Source organism: Micromys minutus, assembly GCF_963924665.1.
Source record: "Micromys minutus genome assembly, chromosome: 4".
Classification (NCBI taxonomy): domain Eukaryota; kingdom Metazoa; phylum Chordata; class Mammalia; order Rodentia; family Muridae; genus Micromys; species Micromys minutus.
Window position 1 is genome coordinate 31,906,081 of NC_137973.1, and position 22,814 is coordinate 31,928,894.

Here is a 22,814-nt window from a genome sequence, read left to right on the forward strand (position 1 = left end):
ATGGTGGAGTTTTCCTGCTACACCTTAAACTGTCCAGCCTCAAAGGTGTGTCTACATCTAAGCATGGCTTCCCTTTTAGGTTCTCACGGAAAATAGATCCTCTCTGTATCCCTGATGATCCCTGGCCTTCAGTTTCTCCTATGGCAGCCTCATGATCTACAAATTAATACTTCATTAAACCTTCCCCACTTTTAGATCGTCCCCAGGTGAAATGAAACTTTATGGGATCTGCTCATGATGTCTAAGGAGTCTAGACTGTTCCTCTTAACTAGCTATCTCTGGCTAGAGGTAATAATGTGTTCCCAAGTGCTTTGTTTTGTGGAGTGGCTGTAAAGTAGGGACAAAGTCACAGCATGGGGACAGGGACTCCTGGGACCCAGGGCTCTACGCTGGCTTCAGGGCTGAACTCTATCCCAGCCGTAGTAGGCATAGGCGGAGAGGAAGCAGGGTGCATGCAGCACCGCCCTGTGCTGTGCTCGGAAGTCATACCCACTGCACCTCCTGTGCTAGCCACTGATCTAAGCCCTCACCTATCTTCATCAGTCCTTGTGACAGCCCCGAGGAGCAGACATTACTACCCCCAGCTTACAGCCGAAGAACCCGAGCTTCATGGAGGGAGGCCTGCCCAGTGTTGTTCTCAGCCGCAGAATGGCAGAGTCAGGATTCAAACCCAAATTGACTGGCATAAAACTATTCTGGCAAGGGAATCTGTGGCTAAGGAATCAAGATTCCTCGGTTTTTATCAGAATTGTACAAATCAGTAGAGAATGCCCCCCTGCCCGCCCCGTTCTGTCCTCTCCTGCTGGTCCTCAGCTTCTTTACTAATGGAAGATGGTCCATTTGTGACGTACTCTCGCTGGGGAAGGCACCAAGTGGATGACTGTGGAACACAAGGCAGATCTGTGTGCTGGCCTGGCATATACCACCCACTGTGGTATATGACACCATTAAGGAATCTAGACTGTCCCTCAGTTTCCCTGGCTGGTGCGAACGATTTCCGAGACACTCTTCCTCAGCTGTCATATCTGTGGCTCTTAGTCATTGGTTTGTCGTTTGTCTGACTTCAGCAACTCTGACCCCCGACATTTGTCACAACCCCTCTGGGCCCACAGCTTCATGCCTGGACAGAGGAACTGGTACAGGGTGGAAGAGGAGGTGGTCTGAGGCAATGATTTCTGAATTTGCTCTCTTGTGACAAATACTGTCCTAACATCTCTCCCTGGTTCAGCTATACCAGGGGCATCTACAGGCTTCTTCAGATGGCCCAAGAATGTTGGCATTGGTTAAAACCTAACCTGCTGTGCAACCGAGTCACTACGATCCTGTTACTCAATTTCTTTGACCCTCTGTTTCCTCAGAGGCGTTGCAGAATGTGAAATCGGAGGCTGGAATGATGAAGTGGAAATTACACGGGCCACATGTGTGAAGCCCCTAGCTCAGTGCCCAGGCACACATAAGATGTGGTCTTCTGATTAGAGGAGAAGAGGGAGAGGAGAAGGAGCGAGAACACTGGTTGGTGGGGAACACGGCTCCACCATTTGGAATGCCAGGTTAAGAGGGTTCGATCATTCAGGTTAAGCCTTGTGCCCATTCTGGGTGCCAGATGGCTGTGGCTAAGGAGAATTACCTTTTCCTGGGCTCCCTGGAGGGTTTAATGCAGAAAAACACCTTCTTTTCTGGTGACAGAACAAGAACTGGGAAGACAGATTTTCCTCAGGGTGCTTCAGGAAAGCAGAATTCTGTAGCCTCAGAGACAGAGAGATGGGCAGAAAAACACCCAGGAAGGCTGTGCCTGAGTCAGCTAGCCAGGGCACAAACTGCCGGATTGCCAACTGTGGGTTGTCAGACAAGGACAGCCATCAGGACAGGGACTGTGGAGGGCAGCCGGGTGGGGGGTGGGGTGTGTTTCTCCACTGGTGAGAAGGGAGGGGAGAGGACTTTTAAAATGAGTACAAATTTCTAAGCACAAAAGAGAGGGGAGGGAGGGACCCAGTGGGGGAAAGGGGTGGAGAGAGAAAGAGGAGGAAGAAGTGGGAGGAGGGAGGGCGATGGGATACCAGTTAAAAAGAGGGTGGGCGGGAGCAGCCGACAGGCTCAAGAGCAAATGACAGTGGGCAGTTGAACAGCAGTCAGAGCCCGAAGAAGCCAAATCCAGGGAGGAGGAAAGGAAGCAGGTAAGGGTGGACTTGAACTTTAAAAGCTACAACTACATTATCAGTGGGAAGTAGCTCAGAGACAGAGGCTTGCCTCTCCAGAGGCTGAATGAGAAGCAAACCTCCTCTGTACCTGTGAGTGCACTCCCTTCCCGTCTCTAGTCCTGCCACAGTGAAACTTGGCTGAATTAAGTAGGAAGCTTTAGTCACGATCTATAGGAGCCATAGAAATGTGAGTGGGGTCGGGTGACAGTCTGCCTCTGTACAAAACGCAGTGCTCTGGGGGCATCTTAAGAAGTGGGTCACTGGTCCATTTCCAGGAACTTTTGTTAAGTGGAAATTGGCCCTTTAAAAACAATCCAACAGTGTTTTATGATGTTTTCTCTAGGCATGAAATCTTTTTGAAATGCTTTCCACAGCATCTAGGAGAGCACCTTTTTTCTCTCTCTCTCTTCATAAGGCATGTTGGAAGGTTTAAAAACATTCTCTCTTTAGCTTCCTGCTGCGTCTCATGTCCCCACTGTGCAGTGACCATACACAAGAATCCCAGCTACCTGAGTCCAGGTAAAGAGACTGAGAGCCAGAGAGATGACCAGAGAGAGGAGGCCTGAAGGGTTCCATCCCACCTGCCTCCCTGTGAGGCAGAGGCTGCTGTGAGCGCCTCCCCTCTCTTCTGATCATGTGGCAATATAACCCAGACTAGGGGGTGAGAAACCTGGGGCTGGTCCCTTGAGTAGCTATGTGACCTTGGGTGTGACACTTCCTCCTCTGCCTCTCATTGTTCTCCCACAAAACGTTGGAAGTGGAAGGACCTTCACCATGCCAGGACACCATGCAAAAGTGCCATTCCGTAGGCTCCAAAGCAACTCAGAACCACTTACAAAGCAACACTTGACACGATGGTCCCCCTGATTTTTGTACCCCCTTCCCAGTGCCCGTCATGATGTCACCATTGTAAGGACCTCTGGTCGCTTCTCAGCTCATCACTATGGTGGGTGATTCCTGGCCAAGGGTTACAGATGGCATGGCCAGGCTGGCCTTAGAGAAGAAAGGGCAGTGGACAGAGAGAGACTTGAAACCAAGAGATGTGCACCAGAGTGGAGACTAGCCCCTGGTGGAAAGGGAACTTCTTAACTGGCCTCATCCTGAAGCTAGCAGGCATACCAGCCTAACTTTCATAGTAGCAGGTTAATCGGGCTCCAACTTTTGCTCTACCCTTTGCCCCCAGAGGCACAACCCAGCCCAGAGCCTGATTCACTGCTCTCTAGGGACAGTGCTGGACTTTCTACCTTCCTGTCAGGTCTCCACCCCCAACCCTGGGGCAGCAGAGCTGTTTGGAGCTTGCAAGCCCTGGCTGCCCCTCCAGGCCCTTTCCTCATTCAGCAGCTGCCAGCAAGGAATCCACAGTGCAGAGTGGAAAACCCCAAGAGAAATTTTTTTCTGGGCCCTGTCTTTTCTACACCTGTGATGTTCACGGTTCCCTGGTACTTACCGAGTTCTTGGCTTGCCTCCGTCTCGGAACTCCGATAGTGTCTGGTGGGGCTCCTGCTACTTCTCATCCCTTAGCTGCCTCACTCCTATGCCCCCTCCTAGTCCTGGCCTAAAGTCTTAGGTCATTAAAACTGGAACTCTCAGAGTGGCCATTCAAACTCCTCTCTTGACAAAGAGATCGAGACCTAGAATAGAAACATGACCCGCTGGGGATAGCGCCCTGCTCTGCCCTTAGTCTTTGCTATGTTTCTCTTCTTTTCCATATTTTCCTGGTGCTTTCATTTAAGCATTTCTGCAATCCTGAGCTTTGACAGACTCTGTCTGCCTGCCCCTCCCCACCCCCACTGGCTGGTAGAGGTTACGGACAGTAGACAGTCACAGACTCCAGCAGTCACTGAAGTTGTCACTGTGTCACCTGGCCTCTCAGGTCCTGGCTGGATACATCTCTGAGGATTACCAGTTAAAGTGGGACAGGTGAGCTGCCTGTCTATCACTCGAGACTGAAGTGGGAGACCTGCAGCCCCCCCCCCCCAGCCAGGGGATCTGATGTGCCTGAGGTCAAGCTCTCAGCCTCCCAGGGAAGGACTGTTCCACGGGGATTTCAGCAGCTTTCTGTGTGAATGACTGTCTATAGGCCTGGCTCTGGGCTCAAGCGTTGATTGAGCTAGTCAGAGAGGGGAGATGCTCATTTTCCTGGAAGGCCTGGAGGCTTCTCTACGAAAAGCAGACTTCCTTCCTGTTGTGGGAAGAGGTTGATTTTTTGAATGGCAGCTTAATACCGCTTTCTGAATCAGTTGTTCCTGACATATTAGCAAGTAACTAGCAAGAAAGATCCAGCAACCCATTCAGTTTGATAAATAAATGGAGTTTTGAGGATTCAGAATCGGAGGTATTGAAATCACACAGAGGGACATGCCAGTATCTCATACACAGGGCACAAGGAAGAAGCTGGGTGTGGGTTTGGAAATTAACTATGTGACGTGAGGCAAATTACTTAATGTCTCTGATCCACAGCTACAGGAAGAGAAAGTCTTCTGTAAGGCTTAGTCAGCATCACGTAAAGACTGTTTCCTGTTGCACATTGAACACTGGGGTCCAGATACACGAGTACAGGCCCCCCAACTGTTGAGCTACAGCCCCAGCCTGTGTCTTAAATGGCCATCACAACAGTTGTTCAGCCAATGACAAAGCAGTAAGGCCAAATCCAGCACACCTAGTCCTTAGTCCTGGGCTCCTTGATTTATACCTCACTTGATACAAAAGCCCTTTCTCAATGAAGGCCAGCCATGGCATCCCATTCTGAGAAGGGACTGCTTGCTTTCAGGATTTACAGATAGATTCTCCCCACTCTACAACTATTCTTGCTAACTCCTAAGCTAAGGGTTAGAAAGTCTGATTTGTCTCTTGACTTTGCCACTCAGCTACCAACCTCTCATAACTGGGCAAGTTCCAGGCTCTCCAGAGGCACCAACTTGGAGCTGCCAGACCTTGGTAACCATTCCACCCAACTGCTTTTGTCTATACCAATACACTGTGGTTTGAGGAAAGAAATGCATCTGTCTAAAGCCGAAGGGGGGAAAAAAACATAGCCAGAGCTGGAAAAATCCTCCTTCAGGAGATGGTAACACTGGGTGCCCATAAAAGACTTCCGGAATCCTGTGACAACCCTAAAAGCTCTTGTTTCAGAACATCAGGAGAAGACAGAAGTGGCCAGCCAAGATGTCTCTGGTCCCCAGCTTACAGGATAAGTTCTTCTGTCCCTCTCCAATAGACATAGTCTGCTTGGATTCAAAACCTTTAGCTATAAATACATTCAGAGGGCTTTAGTTTCTCAATCCCACGGGTCACACTCTAATGCTAAAGTATATATGTTGCAGGGTTGGCCTGCCTTAGGAACAAGAGGAACCTGATCTGAGCAGGCTTCACCTCTCCCTCTTTTCCTCAATCTTTCTCAGAGGGTCTTGATGCCTAGTGAAGCATCCATCTATCTTCCGAATACATGAGTGTCTTTCCAACCTCCCATGCTTTCCTCACCCCTAACAGTTGACTCCTGGTACCTAGTACCAGGAGGAACCTGCAACGTCACTGGCCTGTTTCTTGTATCTCCAAGTTTGTTGTGATTGGGTAATTGGGTCATAGTTAAGGGGTTTTACTGGTGCCTCTGATGTGCCAAGTAGTGTTCTAGATGCTTCCACATATTCCTAAATCCATTAGTGCTGTGATTAAACAGTCCCACTTGTTTTTGAGCTGGAAACTGAGATCACTTGACTCGAGACTAATGAGATCAGAGTCCTGGCCCTACTAATTCTCAGAAACCACGGGTCCATCATCTAGCTATGACTGTTCCTGTTGTTCTTGTTTTGATATGACAGCCACAAGACATTGGAACCTGCTGTTTGGCTAGTTAGGTCACCAGTAAATACTGCCACAGCCAAGAGCACTTACTAGCTAAAAAAGGAAATAACTTTCTATATGTGAATCCCAGCCAAATGATGGCTGAAGAGTCTGGGGGTCCTGAATGCTGTATGCTGAGGCCCCTGAGGCAGTGACTAATGCCAGGAGCAGCATAAGAAAGAGCTGGTCTGCCAATAACACACAAGGTAACATAAGAACCCCCCAGCTTCTTGTGGGATTGGGTAAAGTGAGCAAAGCCCCATTCACAAATTGAGATTGGCGTTCTGGACACAGGTGCATCATACTTTGTTGGTTACAGGAGCTTTTCTGATTCCCTTGTATAGAGACATAAGGGGAGTGTGGGCTTTGGAATCAGATTGATAAGATTCAGGTCTGTTTGCAGCATTTTCTAGGCATGGGACTTTGGACCGGTTACTAAACCCTTGGACCTCCATTTTTCTTTTCTATGGAATAGAACAATATGGCTTCCCTAAGAGAGTTAATGGATGGGTTTTAAGTGCTGTTTTGTAAAGAGCTGTGCACAGGGAAATATGTCGTGTTGTCCCTGGTGCTATGTGTTCTTATGGTCCCTGTTCTACAGTCGTTGCATAAAGATAAAGGTTGAATCTGAGCGATCTCCATGTCTTTCAGCTGTAAGATTCTATTGCAAGACCATAGGCGCAATAAAGAGATTCGAGTATTATCATAAGTACAGTATTCATTACTAATCGCATAGGAACTAATCAACTCCTGTGGGATAATTAATAAGGACCTCCCGATGTCTTATTGAAAGTTACTATTTCTATCCACTATCCACTTCTAACTTCTTCTTTTAACATTTCAAGAAGAAAATGATTGTTTTTCCTAACATAATTCTTCCTTCACTCTGTCTGCTCCCTCCACCCTCTTGGCTTCCAAACAACAATGTGCCAGCAGGTGTCTCTGAATCGTCCAATCTGCCCTTGCGGGAATAAAGTAATCAGACTTTTAAAGGAGTGGATTGTCTGCCTCGGGCTTGAGTGGGAGGAGAGCTGTTTTGCATACTGTGTGTTGTTATCCACCTGTCTCATTCCTCCTCCCTCACCTCCATCTTCCTCTCCTTTAGATAGTGATGAGGGCTCAGGGATGCCTGCACCCAGTTGATGTAAAGCTGAGGAAGTAGCTCACAGCCTTGCTCGGTAATGGCAGCTACAGTCAGGTGCCTGCTCCTGCCCTTGAGAATTTAAATCTGAAATGTAAGAATTACTCTACTTAAAGCAACTCCAAAATAACAATTATCCCATGAGCATCCACTTCTGTGAAGTTTTGCTAAAGAAAGGAAGGGCGATGTGGAATTTAGGTGAACATGAACACAGTTGTTAACTCGGGGCTTTGCTTCAGGTGGTCCAGGATCACCTTTAACTTCAACTCCAACCTCTGAGCTCTAAAAGCAGGAGAGAGTGGCTTCTGTTTCCTTATTTGTCACGAGGCTCCAAGGAATACAGTCTGTATGTTTATGGGTTACTCAGTGCGCAGGAATATCTCTCAATATGTATTTTATCATGGTCATCATCATCATTAATATTGTGTGTGTGTGTGTGTGTGTGTGTGCACATGCACGTTCTCGAATTCATAACACTAGATGAACTAAAAGATGCAGTCAACAACCTCAAGCATAGTAAAGGTGCTTGAGACAGCTGAGTGCTTAGACTGGTTTTGCACGTAATTCTTCCCATGTGTCTTCAGGGGAGAACTACTTCCAGGCAAGGAGAAATCAGGAAACTGCACATGGGTGAAGAAGTCTACAAGAGTCCTGGGACAATGTCCCACCTGGCACTTGACAGCCATCTTTACTGCCTGGCATCCTCACAGTCGCTCAGAGAACACTTTCTACACTGAACCGCACTGCTGCGACGCTGTGCCTGAGGCATTCTTTGGGGAGGCACCGTGGGCCCCTTTACAGCAGAATTCTCTTAATTGGGAAGCGAGTCAACCCTTCCCATGCCGCATTCCACTGTATGACGACTGGAGTTGCAGTGGCCCCAGGGGACTGTTACTATTATTATGAATAACGGCCTTTATGGAGAAACAGAGATCTACAAGATACTGTCCAGGACATGTGTCGCTGTCCGGAATTAGCCTCTGTGGGGTGGTTTTTAAATCTAATTTTGACAAACTTGAAGTCTCCCAGTGACCTGATGGGAGGAGGCGGGAAGGAATAGTCCATGCTGACAGTGTCTACTGTGACATATTCAGTTCTGATTAGCCAAGCAGAGGTCTCTCTGATAGGCAGAAAGAAAGTTCAGTGGCTTCCATGTCCTTGGTGTCTGTCGTGGAACAGGAGTCTCTAAGCCAGCTTTCCAGGAGGTTAGCCTTCCTAGCATGCACAATGACTCCTAAGTGGAGCTAAATTCTTCAGTAGCTGAGAAGGATCAACCTCAATTCATTTGCTACTTGGTGTTTTGAGTCATGTGAATGCTATCTTCCATCTACTGTGACTTTTCTTTTAGGGTTTTTTAGTGTGTGTGTGTGTGTGTGTGTGTGTGTGTGTGTGTGTGTGTGTGTCTGTGTGTGTGTGTGTGTGTGTCCTGTGTCCCACCTGGTGCATGGCACAACACAGGAGGGAAATTCATCCAGGAGGCTACAAGAAGAGATAATACGTGGTTGGTGGTGCAAATATCTCTCAGCACGTTTGTGAGACTCCCAACTCCAGGACACCCCGAGGCTCAGCTGCTGACTTGAACACCCAGAAATTATTGTCAGATATTATGTTAGAAAGTTGGCAACATGTGACCTCCCCAAAGAATAAAATTGTTACTCAAGAATATAGACAATTTCAGCTCTTCCTTTGGAAGCTGCTTTCATTCGTAATGTGAACTCTTGAACAAGGCAGATGAGGGTGCTGTGCTCGGAAGCATGTTGGGGGACACCTGCTCCTACATGGTTCATGCCGTAGCCGTTATTAAAGGGGTAATGAAGATTACAAATTGTGATGCCCTTAATATACCAGGAGTCCTTGGAGGGCTTCCTTCTCGGGGTCTGCCCTCAGAGGCGAGACATGTGCTGGGCAGAGTCGACTCTGTGAACTGAGACCTCCTCCATCAGACTCCGAGGCATAGCCTCAAAAGTCTGCCTTGATCCAAGCCCGGCCTCCTAGGCAGACCCTCGTTCTGTTTTCTCCCTCCCCCAAAGCTGAGTCAGTTCCCATCCACCGAGCTCCTTCCTGTCTGAAATGCCCTCATCTCTCCTGCATCCCCTTCACCCACTCTGGGCCCCGATGAACACCACAGCTACTCGGGTTGTTTCCCCCAACCTGGAAGGAAGCCTTCTTACCCACCCGCCCGCTCCTACTCTCCCTGTAGTTAAGGCAATGCTAGTTGACGCATTCATATAGCACACCACACGTCGTCTCTGGTCCGTCTCTGGCTCTATTTGTATTCCTGCACAGGACAGTTTCTCATTAACATAGAGATGTATTGACCCTTGGGTCTCTGGGTTCCGGCACTGGGCTAATGTATGAGACACTCAGCAAATGTTTATGAAGATGAAATGAGTTATGCTTTTCCTACATACTTTCCCCAGCACTATATATAGCGTAGGTTATGTAAATGGAGCATAATAAATATTTGCTTGATTGCATAAAAGCTGACCCTAGACGTTATCACTAAACAGCAGGTCCATGTCTGGAATCACTCAGTGTCCCAGCAGCCTTCACGGGGATTTGTCTGGCTCTGAGTGCAGAGACCTGAGAGGTGACAGGCTCCATGCTTGGACAGAAGCTGGAAGGAGACTTAACAAGCAGCGTGCTCTGCCAGTGGTTCTCAACCTGTGGGTCGAGACCCCTTTGGGGTTACATACCAGATATCCCGCAGATCCGGCATTTACATTATGACTCATAACAGTGGCAAAATTATAGCTATGAAGTAGCCGTGGAATAATTTTATGGCTGGGAGACACCACAGCGTGAGGAGCTGCATTAAAGTGTCACAATGGTAGGAGGGTGGAGAGCCATTGCTCTAGACTGATCAGAAACTGAAGCCCGAGGTCTGTTGCTGTTCGTCTTTGTTTCTTTGATCAGCTCAGCTCTATGGTTTCCCCTCCACAGAACAGGCAATAGTAACCCCTGAGTAGACCGGTCACAGGGATTCATCCACTCTACAGCGGAAACCTAGTGTCTGCAGTCCTGAGGGGACACTCGGTCTGGGGTGGAGAAAACGTGGCCCTTGCTCACTGAACTGGCAGGAGACGGCAGAGAGGCCCATGCTGAGTGGGGAAAGGTTTTAGTTGTTATGACTGGGTTTCTGAGAGGACATTTGAAACGAACCGGTCTGTGCTGTCGTTATTTTATTTTCTGCTGTGATAAAATACCTCACAAAAGTAATTTACGAAAGGCTTGTTTTGGCTCCTGGCTTAGGAAGAGACGAGGTTATTGGAAGGAGTGGGGGGTGAGGTGGTAGGAGTGAGACCTTCTAGTTAGCTACTCTGTCACTGTGATTAAACACTGACTAAAGGCATCCTGGGAAGGAAAGGGGAAAAGGGGAAAATGTAGAGAAAAATGAATGCTGGAGCTCAGCTCCTGTCTTCCTCTTCCCTTTGCATTCATTCTAGAACCTCAGCCCATAGGATAGTGCCATGCATACTGAAGACATCTTCCTTCCTTGATTAAAAAATATTTTATATTATCTATCTATCTATCTATCTATCTATCTATCTGTCTATCTATCATCTATCAACACTACCATCTTCCCCTTCTCCCCTCTACCCCCTCTGTGTGTGTGTGTGTGTGTGTGTGTGTGTGTGTGTGTGTAGATCAGAAGCTAATATTATGTACCTTCCTCAATCTCTTTCTACTTTATTATTTGAATCGGTGTTTCTCACTGAACGTAGCGATCCTGGATCAATCTAGACTGGCTTTCCAAGAAGCCACACAGGTGCTTCTGTCTCCACTGACCTAGTGCTGGGATTATAGATACACACTGCATTTTAAAAAGATTTATGTTTATTACTATTTTAAGTGTGTGTGTGTGTGTGTGTGTGTGTGTGTGTGTGTGCAGGTTCCCTTAAAATCCAGACGACTGCCTGATTCCCTAGATCTGGGGTTACTGGCAGTTGTGAGCTGCCTCATATGAGTTCTGGGAATAGAATTTGGGTCTACTGCTCTTAACAGGTACATGCTCTTAGCTGCTGGGCCATCTTGTCAGCACTGTGCTTTCATGTGGGTGCTGGGGGGCGTGTCCAAACTCAAGGCATCATGCCTGCACGCCACCTTCCCACCTGATCCGTCTCTCCAGACCTTCCTCAGCTAAAGCCTTCTGGTTTCATTGGAAACCCCTCAAAGATATACCTATTGGCACATATCCTAGGTGATTCTAAATCCAGTTAAGTTGACATCAAAGGTTAAGTATTACACTACTAGATAAGATGGTTTCTTAAGCTAAGAAGACATTAGTTGCATTTCTAATTAGAGAATCTAATGCAATATGAATAAGGAGATGAGCCCTTTATTTTTCGGGAATTTACTGAGAATTCAAGGATGAAAAGCTACAAAGAAAGAAATCATGTGGGCCTGGACCTACCCAAATATTGTTTCTCATACTCAGGGCAGTGGTAGATATAGAGTATGTGCTCAGGAAAGTGGCTATAGTTTGGCTGGTTGACAAGAACAGTTTGGAGAAAAAAAAATCTAAGGCAGCATTTAAGTATTGGAATGTACCCCACATAGTGAGTAGTAATTTAGAGACTAGGAGACATCAAAGACATGAGGTCAACTTAGAATAATCCATTTCATTCTTCATCTGTGGGACAAAAGGAAGGGGTCCTGATTATGAGTTTATGGCTTATTTAGTTGTCATTTTGAGTTTTTTTTTAAATAAAACTATTACCTGCATAGGACACAATAATGTAGTGTCTGGTCCTCCAGACACTTGATTGGACCAGAGCAGATACCTGAGCTTTAGTTTGAGCCATGCAATTCATGAAGCTAAGACCTAGAGTGATCTATTCTAGCTATCTATAAAATCCTTGACCCTTGCACTGCTGGTCAAGTGTTAGAAATTTTGTGTTGCTATGACAAGATACCCGAGTTAAACAACTGAAGTTAAAAAAAAAAAACTTATTTTGGCTCGAAGTTTCAGAAATTGCAGTCCATGCTTGGCTTTGTTGTTATTAGATATGTGACAAGAAAGGGACATCGTGTTATAAGGAGATGTTAGAGGACAGTTGCTCACCTTGTGACAGCCAGAAAGTGAGGAAAGGAAGAGAAATAAGAAGTGAGGGAGTGTTCAGATGGCATCTAGGGACAAGAGTGACTTTAGTGTCCCATTTGAAGTAACCTACTTCCTCCAACTCAGTCCATATTCAGCTATGATCTCATAAAGTTCCTAATAGCACATTCAGCTATGATCTCATAAATGGACTAATCTTTTGATGATATCAACACCCTTATAATCCAAGTACCTCCCAATAACTCTACCAGTTGGGGACCAGGCCTTCAGTGAAGCATGAGTTTTGAGGGGGAAGACAATTTATTTCCAAATTCTAACACTGCTGTGTGACACTGTTCCTGGGGGAACATGAATAGATGTCTGTTCACCTAACCTAGGGACTAAGGACACACCAAAGTACAGATAGATAACACTGGAGTCCAGCTTGACAAACTGATAAATTTTATTGGAGTTCTTATAGAAATATGGTGAGGGATTACTTGCAGGAATAGAAACGACTCAAAGACAGTTCCATTGCCAAAAGCTCATGACAGCATGGATGACAGCTCATAAAGTTGAAAACCTAGAGGTCACTACACAATTTTTAGACAGCGTGACAGTTTAGAAAATGTCTCTTTTGAGCAACAAGTAGTTGAACCTCTTCCTTGAAGTTCAGCTAGTCTCTACCTTTTCCAGGCAGTTGGGATGATCTGAGAGACTTCTGGCATCTCAGATAGTCTGAGAGTATTTCTTAGCTATCTTTTCTGCTTATGTATACTTGGGGAGGGAGAGACCTAGTGTATCTTGTCAGTTTCAGGAACCTCCTGAAGACTTTGAGTTGTTTATTTCCTGTCTATTAATGAGCTTCTGCGAAGGATGGAATATTTCACCCCTCTCTAAAACATCCTGTGTCTTAAGGGGCCTCTTGACAAGATGGGAGGTTTTATGTTAGGGGAAATAATTACATACAACAAACACATACTCAACACATACTAATATTACCAGACAAGTAACCTCTTGACCCATATAAAATGTATACGTCCTAATGTATAAGCATTGAAACTGAATGCTGAAGATATTTAGGCTGAAAATACTTTACAGTTGAGAGAGGTACGTTTTCTTCAGTGTCCTATGGATCAGCTCTTCTAGTTTAGAGATTTCACAGATTTATCTGGTGTAGAGAGATATGAAGCACAATTAGTTATCCATGGTTCTTTGAATGGTCCCAGTCCAACAAGAACCTGTGAAGAGCCAGTAAAACCAGATTCAGGCTCTCAACAAATGTCCCAATAGTCTCTTGCTCTTCTTTAATGCATTAACATTGACACTGATGCATTAACACACTATCATACAACATATTTTGCTCAAAGTATATATTTCCCATATCTCCGTAAGGGAAATAAAGGCAATTCCACTAAGCAAAAGCAAAGAATCTTTGCTTGCCTCTCCTTCATGTTGAATTCTCAATGCCTAGATGGCATTGAAAAAAAAAAAAAACATTACATGAATAGATGAAGTAAAGCATATTCTAGATGGCAGAAACAAGAGGTGCTGAGGCAAAGATGTGAAGTATTATGTGTGTGTGTGTGTGTGTGTGTGTGTGTGTGCGTGTGCCAGGAGAATTGGGCATCTTAAAATAGTGAGCATGTGAGACAAACAGTGGGGAAAGGTTGAATCAACAGTCTGTGAAGAGGTAGGTTTGAGTTTGAGCTTCAAAGTGGAAGGAGGTGGGTGAGGGCCTCAGCTGAAGTAGTGAGGGAAGTTATCATTGTGCCTATTGGATTTACTCATGGCACAGGCAAGCTTTCTTCAACCCTCCTCCCCCAACACACTTCTGGTAAAGAAACATCATATCTAGAAGGCATTTCATGTGCTCTACGCACAGCCAACTCTGTAGCTAATCTACAAATTTCTTTGTCAGAGGTTATCTGGGCCCCTGAGGGACGCACTATAGCTACAAAATTGGCTCTGGCCATAAACATTTCACATTAAAACCTGAGCAGCTCAGACATGGAAGCAATTTAAAGTTGTTTCGGACATAGTCTGGAGGACAGAGGAAGTCCTAAGTGAAAGGTTCTTCATCTTATTTCCTCTGCCCTGGGGTCTGCCTCACCCCTACACCTTCCGAGAAAACATCTACTATTTTCTCCTAATGAGACATCCTTCCTAATACCATGTTTCTGGTTTTCCAAATAGTTTTCAACCTGGCCATTGTTTCTTCCAGGTGCCACCCCTTGACCCCAGCAAGGGACCCAGCAGTCAAACCCACTGATGGGCCAGACCAAAGCATCACAGTGGTTATCTGGAATTATTTTATATTTCCTTGGGGACTTGCACCGAATGAGTGGCAGAGAGAAAAGATCAAGAGAAAATTTCTCAGGGATTAAGTGTGAGATACGTTCCCCAAACCCTGGAAGAATGTATCATTTATTCTTATTTTCTTTGAATGTCTGTCTTCTTCTCCTGCCTCTCCCCTTCTGGTCCTCCCTTCCATTTTTCTTTGCTCTGATGTAACACACTTATTCCTCTTTTCTTTGTCATAACTAAACTCTAGTTAGTCATGGCTTTGTTTCTTAGAAGAGTCCTTCCTCTCTATCCTCTTTGCAGGTTAGGGCAGCAGAACACAGCCCGAATCGCTTGTTCAAGCTCAGCACGGACCCACAGGAACTCGGAGGCTGAATAACTCCTACACCTGTGTTCTCTTAACTCGTTATTATATGGTTCCTTCTTCTCAACTTGCAACTTGCCCTTCTCTTCACAACAATTGTTTTATTTTTAATTCTGTATGCAAACACCCACAGTGCCTCAAGAGAGCACTGGGTCCCCTGAAGCTGGAGTTATGGGCAGTTTTGAGTGTTGGGAACCAAACTCCAGTCCTCTGCAGGAGCTGTGCACAGTCTAGCTGCTGACCATCTCACCAGCCTTCGCTGGCATCTTCTCAGCTTCTGTCCAGCTCCACTTCCATCTCTCCCTTTCTTCCACTCTCAGTGCCTGATTGGTACAGAACTATGGCTGCCACCGAAGACGCTCAGCACCACACACTATGTCCAGAAGAGATGACAGATTATTCAAACCCTTATCTAATCTGCTATTTTTCTTTTGAGAAAAATGCTCTACAGTTTCCTGTCCTTGGAGGTTGAAGGAGTGGGCCCTTCACCACCTAAGGGGCAGATGTCTAATTACAAGCCAGAAGGAAAACCTCAAGACGCTGTGTGTGATGTGTAAAAAAGCAGAAATAAGTGCCTTTTCATTTCATTCCCAGAGTCGGGGAACATGAGTGGGAGGAGAAGTCAGAGTGATGGCTGGTCATTGTCAAGGTGTCTGTGGTCAGTGAAGCCAAGGCCATGGAATACAGAACAAAACATGTCCTATAGGGACTGGAAAGATGATGCTGTGGTTAAGACCTTACTCTTCCATAAACACTGGAGTTCAATTTGCAGCACCTACATTAAGTGATTTAGAACTGCCTGTAATCCTAGCCCCAGGGGATCTGGATGCCTTTGGCTTTCACAGGTACCTACATACATATCACACACACACACACACACACACACACACACACACACACACACAATAAAACAAAAAGAATGTTCTATGGGAACCAGAACTGTGTTAGTTGCAAAAATGAAGATTGAGATTGTGAAACCGCTATGGTCTTATTCTGAATTGTTTTATTATCCTCTTCTCTCTCTCCCTCCCTCCCCCTCCCTCCCTCCCTCCCTCAATTCCTGCCTCCTCCCCCCTTTCTATCTCTCTCTGCCTCTCTCTTATTTGTGGCTTAGGAATAGTTAGGGGTTTCTACTGTCAGGGTATTTGTTATCCTAAGAGTTGATTCAGAGGCCTCAGGCCACTGGGCAGTACTTCTGAGATTCTCTGGACAGTTTCAGGCCCACATCACCTGATCCACAGGCAGGAAGTGAAGGGGACAAAAAAGGCTGTGAGTGGCCTGAAAAATTCTTTTCCAGAGTACTCCATCCTCATGTGGCTGTCCCATGTCTCAGTGACTTGCACCAACTTTGTTAGAGACTGAGAAAATGCCTCTGGCTTCTTATTTTAGATTTATTATTTATTTTATTTTGTGTGTGACTGTTTAAGTTGCATGTATGTATGTGCACTGTATACTTGCCTGGTGCTCACAGGGGTTAGGAGAGGACTTCAGATCCCTTGAGACTGATAGATGGTTGTAAACTACCATGTGAGTCCTGGAAACTGAACGTGGGTCCTCTATAGAAACAACAAATGATCTTAACCACTGAGCTCATTCTCTGTCTTCATCTGTCTGGATTGTTCAGCATGCTAAAGGAGACAGGCAAGAAACAAGCAATTGGCTTACTCTTGGGTAGGAAACTCCAGTGCCTCTTATTCCTCTTTTGCTCAGCTAATATCTATTAAGCTCCTACTTTGGGCTGACGTCTGGAAAACAGAAGAAAAATGTTATCTGTTCTCAAAGTGTCCCTGCTGGGAAGAAGGTCACAAGTGCTGGTGGGAAATAAGCATCACCAAGGTGTCTGAGGAGGGAGCATGGGGACCAAGAGAAAGCGTAATGGGACCCAGATCTGGTGCAGAGGTCTTTGAGGCATAGCTGAAAGGGGCAGTCAGTGTCTTAGTCACTGTTCCATTACTGTGAAGAGACACCATAACCACGGCAACTCTTATAAACAAAAGCATTGAATTGGAGGCTTGCTTACTGTTTTAGAAGGTTAGTTCATGGAGCTTTACATTCTACATACTAGCTGAAAAATTTCCATTCTGATCCATGGGGGAAGAGGGGAAGAAGTGGGGGAGAGGACCAAGGCCTGCTGAGGGCTTTTGAAACCACAAAACTTACTCCCAGTGACACATCTCCTACAGAAAAGCCACACCTCCTAATCTTTCCCAAATGATTCCACTAACTGGAGACCAAGCATTCAAACATAGGGGCCCATGGGGGCCATTCTCATTCAAGTCACCACAGAGCCATTAGGAATCCGGATGGACTTGGTTTGGATAGACAAAGGAATGATCTTTTATAAGCAGAACTCTTAGCAAATGGAGCCACAGTTGCAATGGCTGGACCATGGCACCAACATGAAGAAAAGAATTGTCATATTGCCTGACGCTTGTGAAAGTTGAAGGTGGGGACTAATGAAAAACTGTGGCACCTTTAGAGTGACCAAGATGTGCCTTTGTTTGCCGTCTTTCTGCATGGCTGGTGCTTTCCAGATGGCTCTGATCAGTGGGAACTGCCTCTGGAGAAGCCAAGCTTTCAATCTCGGCCCTCAGTCCTTCCACCCTCCTCCACCTCACCTTGCCTTCTGGAGTCAGAGGAAGGACTTGTTTTCTGTCCAACTGACATTTAAAATATATGGAACATTTATGGCATGAGTTTCAGAACGTCACACTCTTCGCCTCTCTCAATCCTCTAGATCCTCTGGTCTGAGCTCCACTTGAATAAAAGGAATCAGAGTCAGTGAATCAAGTGCTCAGAGGCTCAAGGTGGTGTCTAAACCTAGACACAGTGCCTGGCCTGTTGGTACCAGAATCATCTGAAATGCTTGGTGCCAACCCAGGTTCCTAAGAGGCCACCCCATTCGATATGAGAATGGAGTAGAAGTGGTTACTTCGGGGAAAGGGCTGACATATACTTACTTTTCAGGAATTAACTTTATTAGGAGAAAGATTCTTGAAACTGTGGTTAGGCCTTGAGGTAAGAGAGCATTCAAAAGGAACAATACAGGGCTGAAGAGATGGTTGAGCAGGTAAGAGCACTGGCTGCTCTTCCAGAGGACCCAGAGCCAATTCCCAGCACCTCTAGGGTGGTTTACAACTGTAGCACCAGTCCCGGGGATATGAAGCCCTCTTCTGGCCTCTGTAGGCATTGCATGCACATGGTGACAGACATGTAGGGAAAGCACCCAAACACAAAGAAAAAAGGAAGGAAGGAAAAGAACAAGACAATTATATTGACAACAACATAACAAGACCTCAAAGGATACAATTAAACTAAGAGCTTCGCTTAGAGGGTTAGCTTAAGGAAAGAAGAGAGGGAGGGGATGGCCCATTGGCTAAGAACACTTGCTGTTCTAACAGACAACTCAGGTTCGGTTCTCAGCACGCACATGAGAGCTCCTAACTCCAGTTCCAGATAATCCGGTGCCCTCTTCTTGCCTCCCTGGATATCAAGATCACATGTGGTGCACAGACATACCTGTGGGCAAAACACTCATAAACGTAAATCAAAAATAAGTCATTTTTTTCAAAAGAAAAACGTGTGAGGTAGCCATTATGATAGAATAAGAGTAAGAGAGACCCAGAAGAGAAAGTCCTCAGAGAAATCCCTAAACTAAGGAAGCAACTGGTTTTTTATATCCTTAACCGGGGTGGTGGGACTTTTCCTGTTACTTGCTTTAATTCAGCATAATGCGCATGACAAAGAGTGTGGAGGGGCCAGGTAGTGGTTAAGACCATTAATTAGGGGGCTGCTGTTAGGTTATATCAAAAGTCTTCTTAATGCTCAGTCCCGGGGACCAGGAGTGGAGTTTGGGTAAAATCTGGTCTCTCAGAGAGACTGATGTCTTAAAGGGGCAGGCTATGATAGAGCACCTGCTGAAGCGGAATGTCTGGGCATGAGACATCGGCTCTACATTGCAACACACACCTTATGGGATTCCCGTGTCCTTCCTGTGGGGGCCATGCTTTCACTTGGCCTCGAACCTCCTCTCTAGCTTTCCAATGGGAGAGTACTTTCCGTGATATCTGGCTTCAAGATAATTGCACTGTCTTCATTCTTAGTTATTTGATTGTTTTGTGTGTGCGTGCACACGGGCACGGGTGAGTCAGATGGATTCTCACTCCAGAAGCCCAGGTCACATCGCAAAAGATACAGACAGTCTCTAGAAATGAGAGGGTCTGCTTTAGACGTGTAAGATTTACCTTAAACCATCCACAAACCAGCTTCTGTTTTTGAGACGGGCTCATGTGTAGCCCAGCTAGCCTGCGACAAACTCCCGGTGAGCCCACAGGAAACTTGAGCTCCTGATCCTCTGCTTCCCAAGTGCTGGGATTGCAGGTGTCCACCTCTATCCCCAGCAAAAGTTACATTTTCTTAAAGAACACATTGGTGTAGATCAGTGGCCCAGAGCACAATGGGACCTTCTTCTTTTATTTTTTTTTTCTTACAACTTTATTTAAAGAAGAGAGATACATGTACAGATTTTTAAAAGCATTTTGGCAATTCTTTTAGAGGTTTGATAGCATGCATTGAAATCCCACTAGTTACCATAAATATAAAGTACATGTAGAACAGAATGTAATGTGGAAACAGAGTTTTCTTGGTGTGTATAGATTAAACATAATGATCTTTGGATACCAAAAATTGCCACAAGGCTATATTCCTAGCTCTTGGATTATTAATGATTTAAGGTCTAGGTGTCCCACACTCTGAAAGAGTGCTATACACTTATTTTTTTTCTAAAAAGGACTGAGGCTTTCACTATTTGTCCTTTGTTATTCTTGAGCTTCAAATGGCCTGCGAGTTGTTTCTGGGACCTTCTAAACCTCTTGAAACATCCTTTGCCGACATCTTTTTGTTTCTGCTCTGTTTACAGAAGGCTCTGCATCAGTCTCCTAAGCTCGGGAAGATGGGTGACTGGAGCTTCCTGGGGGAGTTCCTGGAGGAGGTCCACAAGCACTCCACAGTCATCGGCAAGGTCTGGCTCACTGTGCTGTTCATTTTCCGCATGCTGGTCCTGGGCACCGCTGCTGAGTCCTCCTGGGGAGACGAGCAGGCTGATTTCCGGTGTGATACCATTCAGCCTGGTTGTCAAAACGTCTGCTACGACCAAGCCTTCCCCATCTCCCACATTCGTTACTGGGTACTGCAGATCATCTTTGTGTCCACGCCTTCTCTGGTGTACATGGGCCACGCCATGCACACTGTGCGCATGCAGGAAAAGCAGAAGTTGCGGGATGCTGAGAAAGCTAAAGAGGCCCATGGCACTGGCGCCTACGAGTACCCGGTAGCCGAGAAAGCCGAGCTGTCCTGCTGGAAGGAGGTGAACGGGAAGATCGTCCTCCAGGGCACCCTGCTGAACACCTATGTCTGCACCATTCTGATCCGCACCACTATGGAGGTGGCCTTCATGGTGGGCCAGTACCTCCTCTATGGGATCTTCCTGGACACCCTGCATGTCTGCCGCCGGAGTCCCTGTCCCCACCCAGTCAACTGTTATGTCTCGAGGCCCACAGAGAAGAACGTCTTCATTGTCTTTATGATGGCGGTGTCTGGACTGTCTCTGTTCCTCAGCCTGGCCGAACTCTACCACCTGGGCTGGAAGAAGATCCGACAGCGCTTTGCCAAGTCGCAGCAGGGTGTGGAGAAGCACCAGCTTCTTGAGCCCTCCACCGGCCTCGTCCAGAGCCTCACTCCTCCCCCTGACTTCAATCAGTGCCTAAAGAACAGCCCCGGTGGGAAGTTTTTCAGCGACTTCCGTAATAACATGGGCTCCCGGAAGAATCCAGACGCTCTGGACACCGAGGAAGTGCCAAACCAGGAGCAGATTCCTGGGGAAGGTCTCCTCCACATGCAGTATGGCCAGAAGCCGGAGCAGCTCAGTGGAGCCTCTGTGGGCCACTGCCTTCCTCAGGGCTACCATAGCGACAAGCGCCGCCTTAGTAAGGCCAGCAGCAAAGCAAGGTCAGATGACCTGTCAGTGTGACCCTCCTCTTAGGGAGGGCCAGTCCCAGGAGGGATTCCAAGAGTGTGAGGCAGGAAGGAAGCAGTCTCTCTGACTGTACACCCTCCTCAGTGCCATTCTGCCCCTTCTGTCCCGGGGCTGGATGACATTGCTCATTAATGCTCAATATTTCAGTCCCTGAGAGTGTTCTTGTCCCCTCCTCCTCTGCCAGTATTCACAATGAAGACCTTCAAGTGATTCATTGAATATGGTGGGGGCAGGAGCAGGAACCATGCAAAATCTGGTCTGGGGAAGGGCAGACATGAAGATTCAACACCAGCAACATATCAGATAGACCCCCGACCCAAGACTTGTCTTCTTTGGTACTATACCCATTTTTTTAATAAGAGCCCAAGGTTGAGAGTATTCACCAGATAACCTGCATTGTATCATTCCCTCGAATCTGCTATTTCCATGTGCCATACCTTAGAGCGCTGGCAAGGTAACTGGGCTGCCTTTGGCTACATCTCCCTCCTCACTCTTAAAGGGGTATCCTTGGTCCTTGGCCAACCTCAGCTTTACAAGTGCCTTGGTATGTGCCTTTGGCAAACATTTCATGTTAATGATGTCGCAGCCTTACTGCGGGCCAGACACCCAGCTCATAAGGGTGCCAAGACCTCTAGAAGTCACAGTGCACATAGGCATTGCTGGAACTGCCACCAGTTGTCATCCTTCAGTCATTTACAATCCAACCTAATGACAGAAACCATCCTTGCTGGCCCACCCAGTGTTCCTCTAAAATCTTTGTGAACAGGAGTGTCCAAAGTCACCATCCTCCCTTGGATCCTGACTGGAATACAAACCACCAGGTCCAGTGGAACTTTCCCAGGATTTAATGAAACAAAGAGAGCATTGTGTTTCTCAGGTTCCGTGTGTGTGTGTGTGTGTGTGTGTGTGTGTGTGTGTGTGTGTGTGTGTGACAATCTTGTTGTGAAGATAAAAAGAAAGGAGAGGGAGGACACTGGGAAACTATTTTTCCTTCTGTGTGTGTCTGCCAGCTTTGAATGCTGAGAGGTGTGGTGATAGCAATTGAGGCCCAAGTTCTCTCTCTTAGAGGCATTACAGGGACATAGAAGCAGAAAGAGACCTCCAGTTGGTTTTGGCAAGGCCCTTATTTAGTGCAGATATTCCTGTGTTTCCTTGGTACCCTTGGTACAGTTGGGGAGGACTGTAAAAATTTGCTGCCTTCCTTGGGATCTACCCTGGGGTATCTACCAAGTGGACCCACAATAGGTATTTCCACTTTATGCAGATGAGAGAGGCTCAGTATCAGATACAGAGACTTACAAACACAATGCTACATTTGTGTGTGTGTTTGCTCAACCACCCCCCACCCATGTATGCATGCAGATAGAATGGTGAAGAAGAGCCAAGGATGGTAAGGAAACATGTAGAGAAACTTGGGTCTTTCTGCCTCTTTCTCAGTTGTCCAGCAGGAGAGATGAGCTTGCTCCTTAATCAGCCTAAAGGTCAGACATGAGAAGTCAGTATAGGAGGGTGAAGGTTCAGAGGTCAATCTCTGCCCAAGCGACCCATCTCTGGGTCCCTTTGATGGTATTTGGATGCTCCTAGCAGACAGAAAGAAAGAAATGACTGGGGATACTTGGGAAAGGAAGATGGGCTGTTCCAGCCCCAACGCATTTCATCTATTCTTGTACATCTATCTGTGCACATGCACTAAGTTTCGCTGTTTTTCTAGTTATGGGATGTGTGTTTATTTTCTGAAGTGGGGTTTTTGAGTTAGAAATGATGGAAAGAGGAAGTAATATGAGTGACTGGTTTTGAATAAAATCTGTCTTTACATGTTACCTCTGGTTCGTGTCTCCTTTAGACTGTGGCTTTAAGAGGGTGGCAGACTGGATGACAGCAGGAGAGCATGG

At 46.4% G+C, this 22,814-nt stretch overlaps 1 protein-coding gene across 1 annotated transcript; it reads left to right on the forward strand.

Annotated features, from left to right (window-relative positions):
* The first annotated feature begins 2,100 nt into the window (after positions 1–2,100).
* Positions 2,101–22,742, forward strand: GJA5 (gap junction protein alpha 5). Its single transcript, XM_080916331.1, has 2 exons — positions 2,101–2,174; positions 19,807–22,742. The coding sequence occupies exon 2, from the start codon at positions 19,840–19,842 to the stop codon at positions 20,914–20,916; it is 1,077 nt and encodes a 358-aa protein (XP_080772457.1). The 5' UTR covers positions 2,101–2,174; positions 19,807–19,839; the 3' UTR covers positions 20,917–22,742.
* Positions 22,743–22,814: the final 72 nt, after the last annotated feature.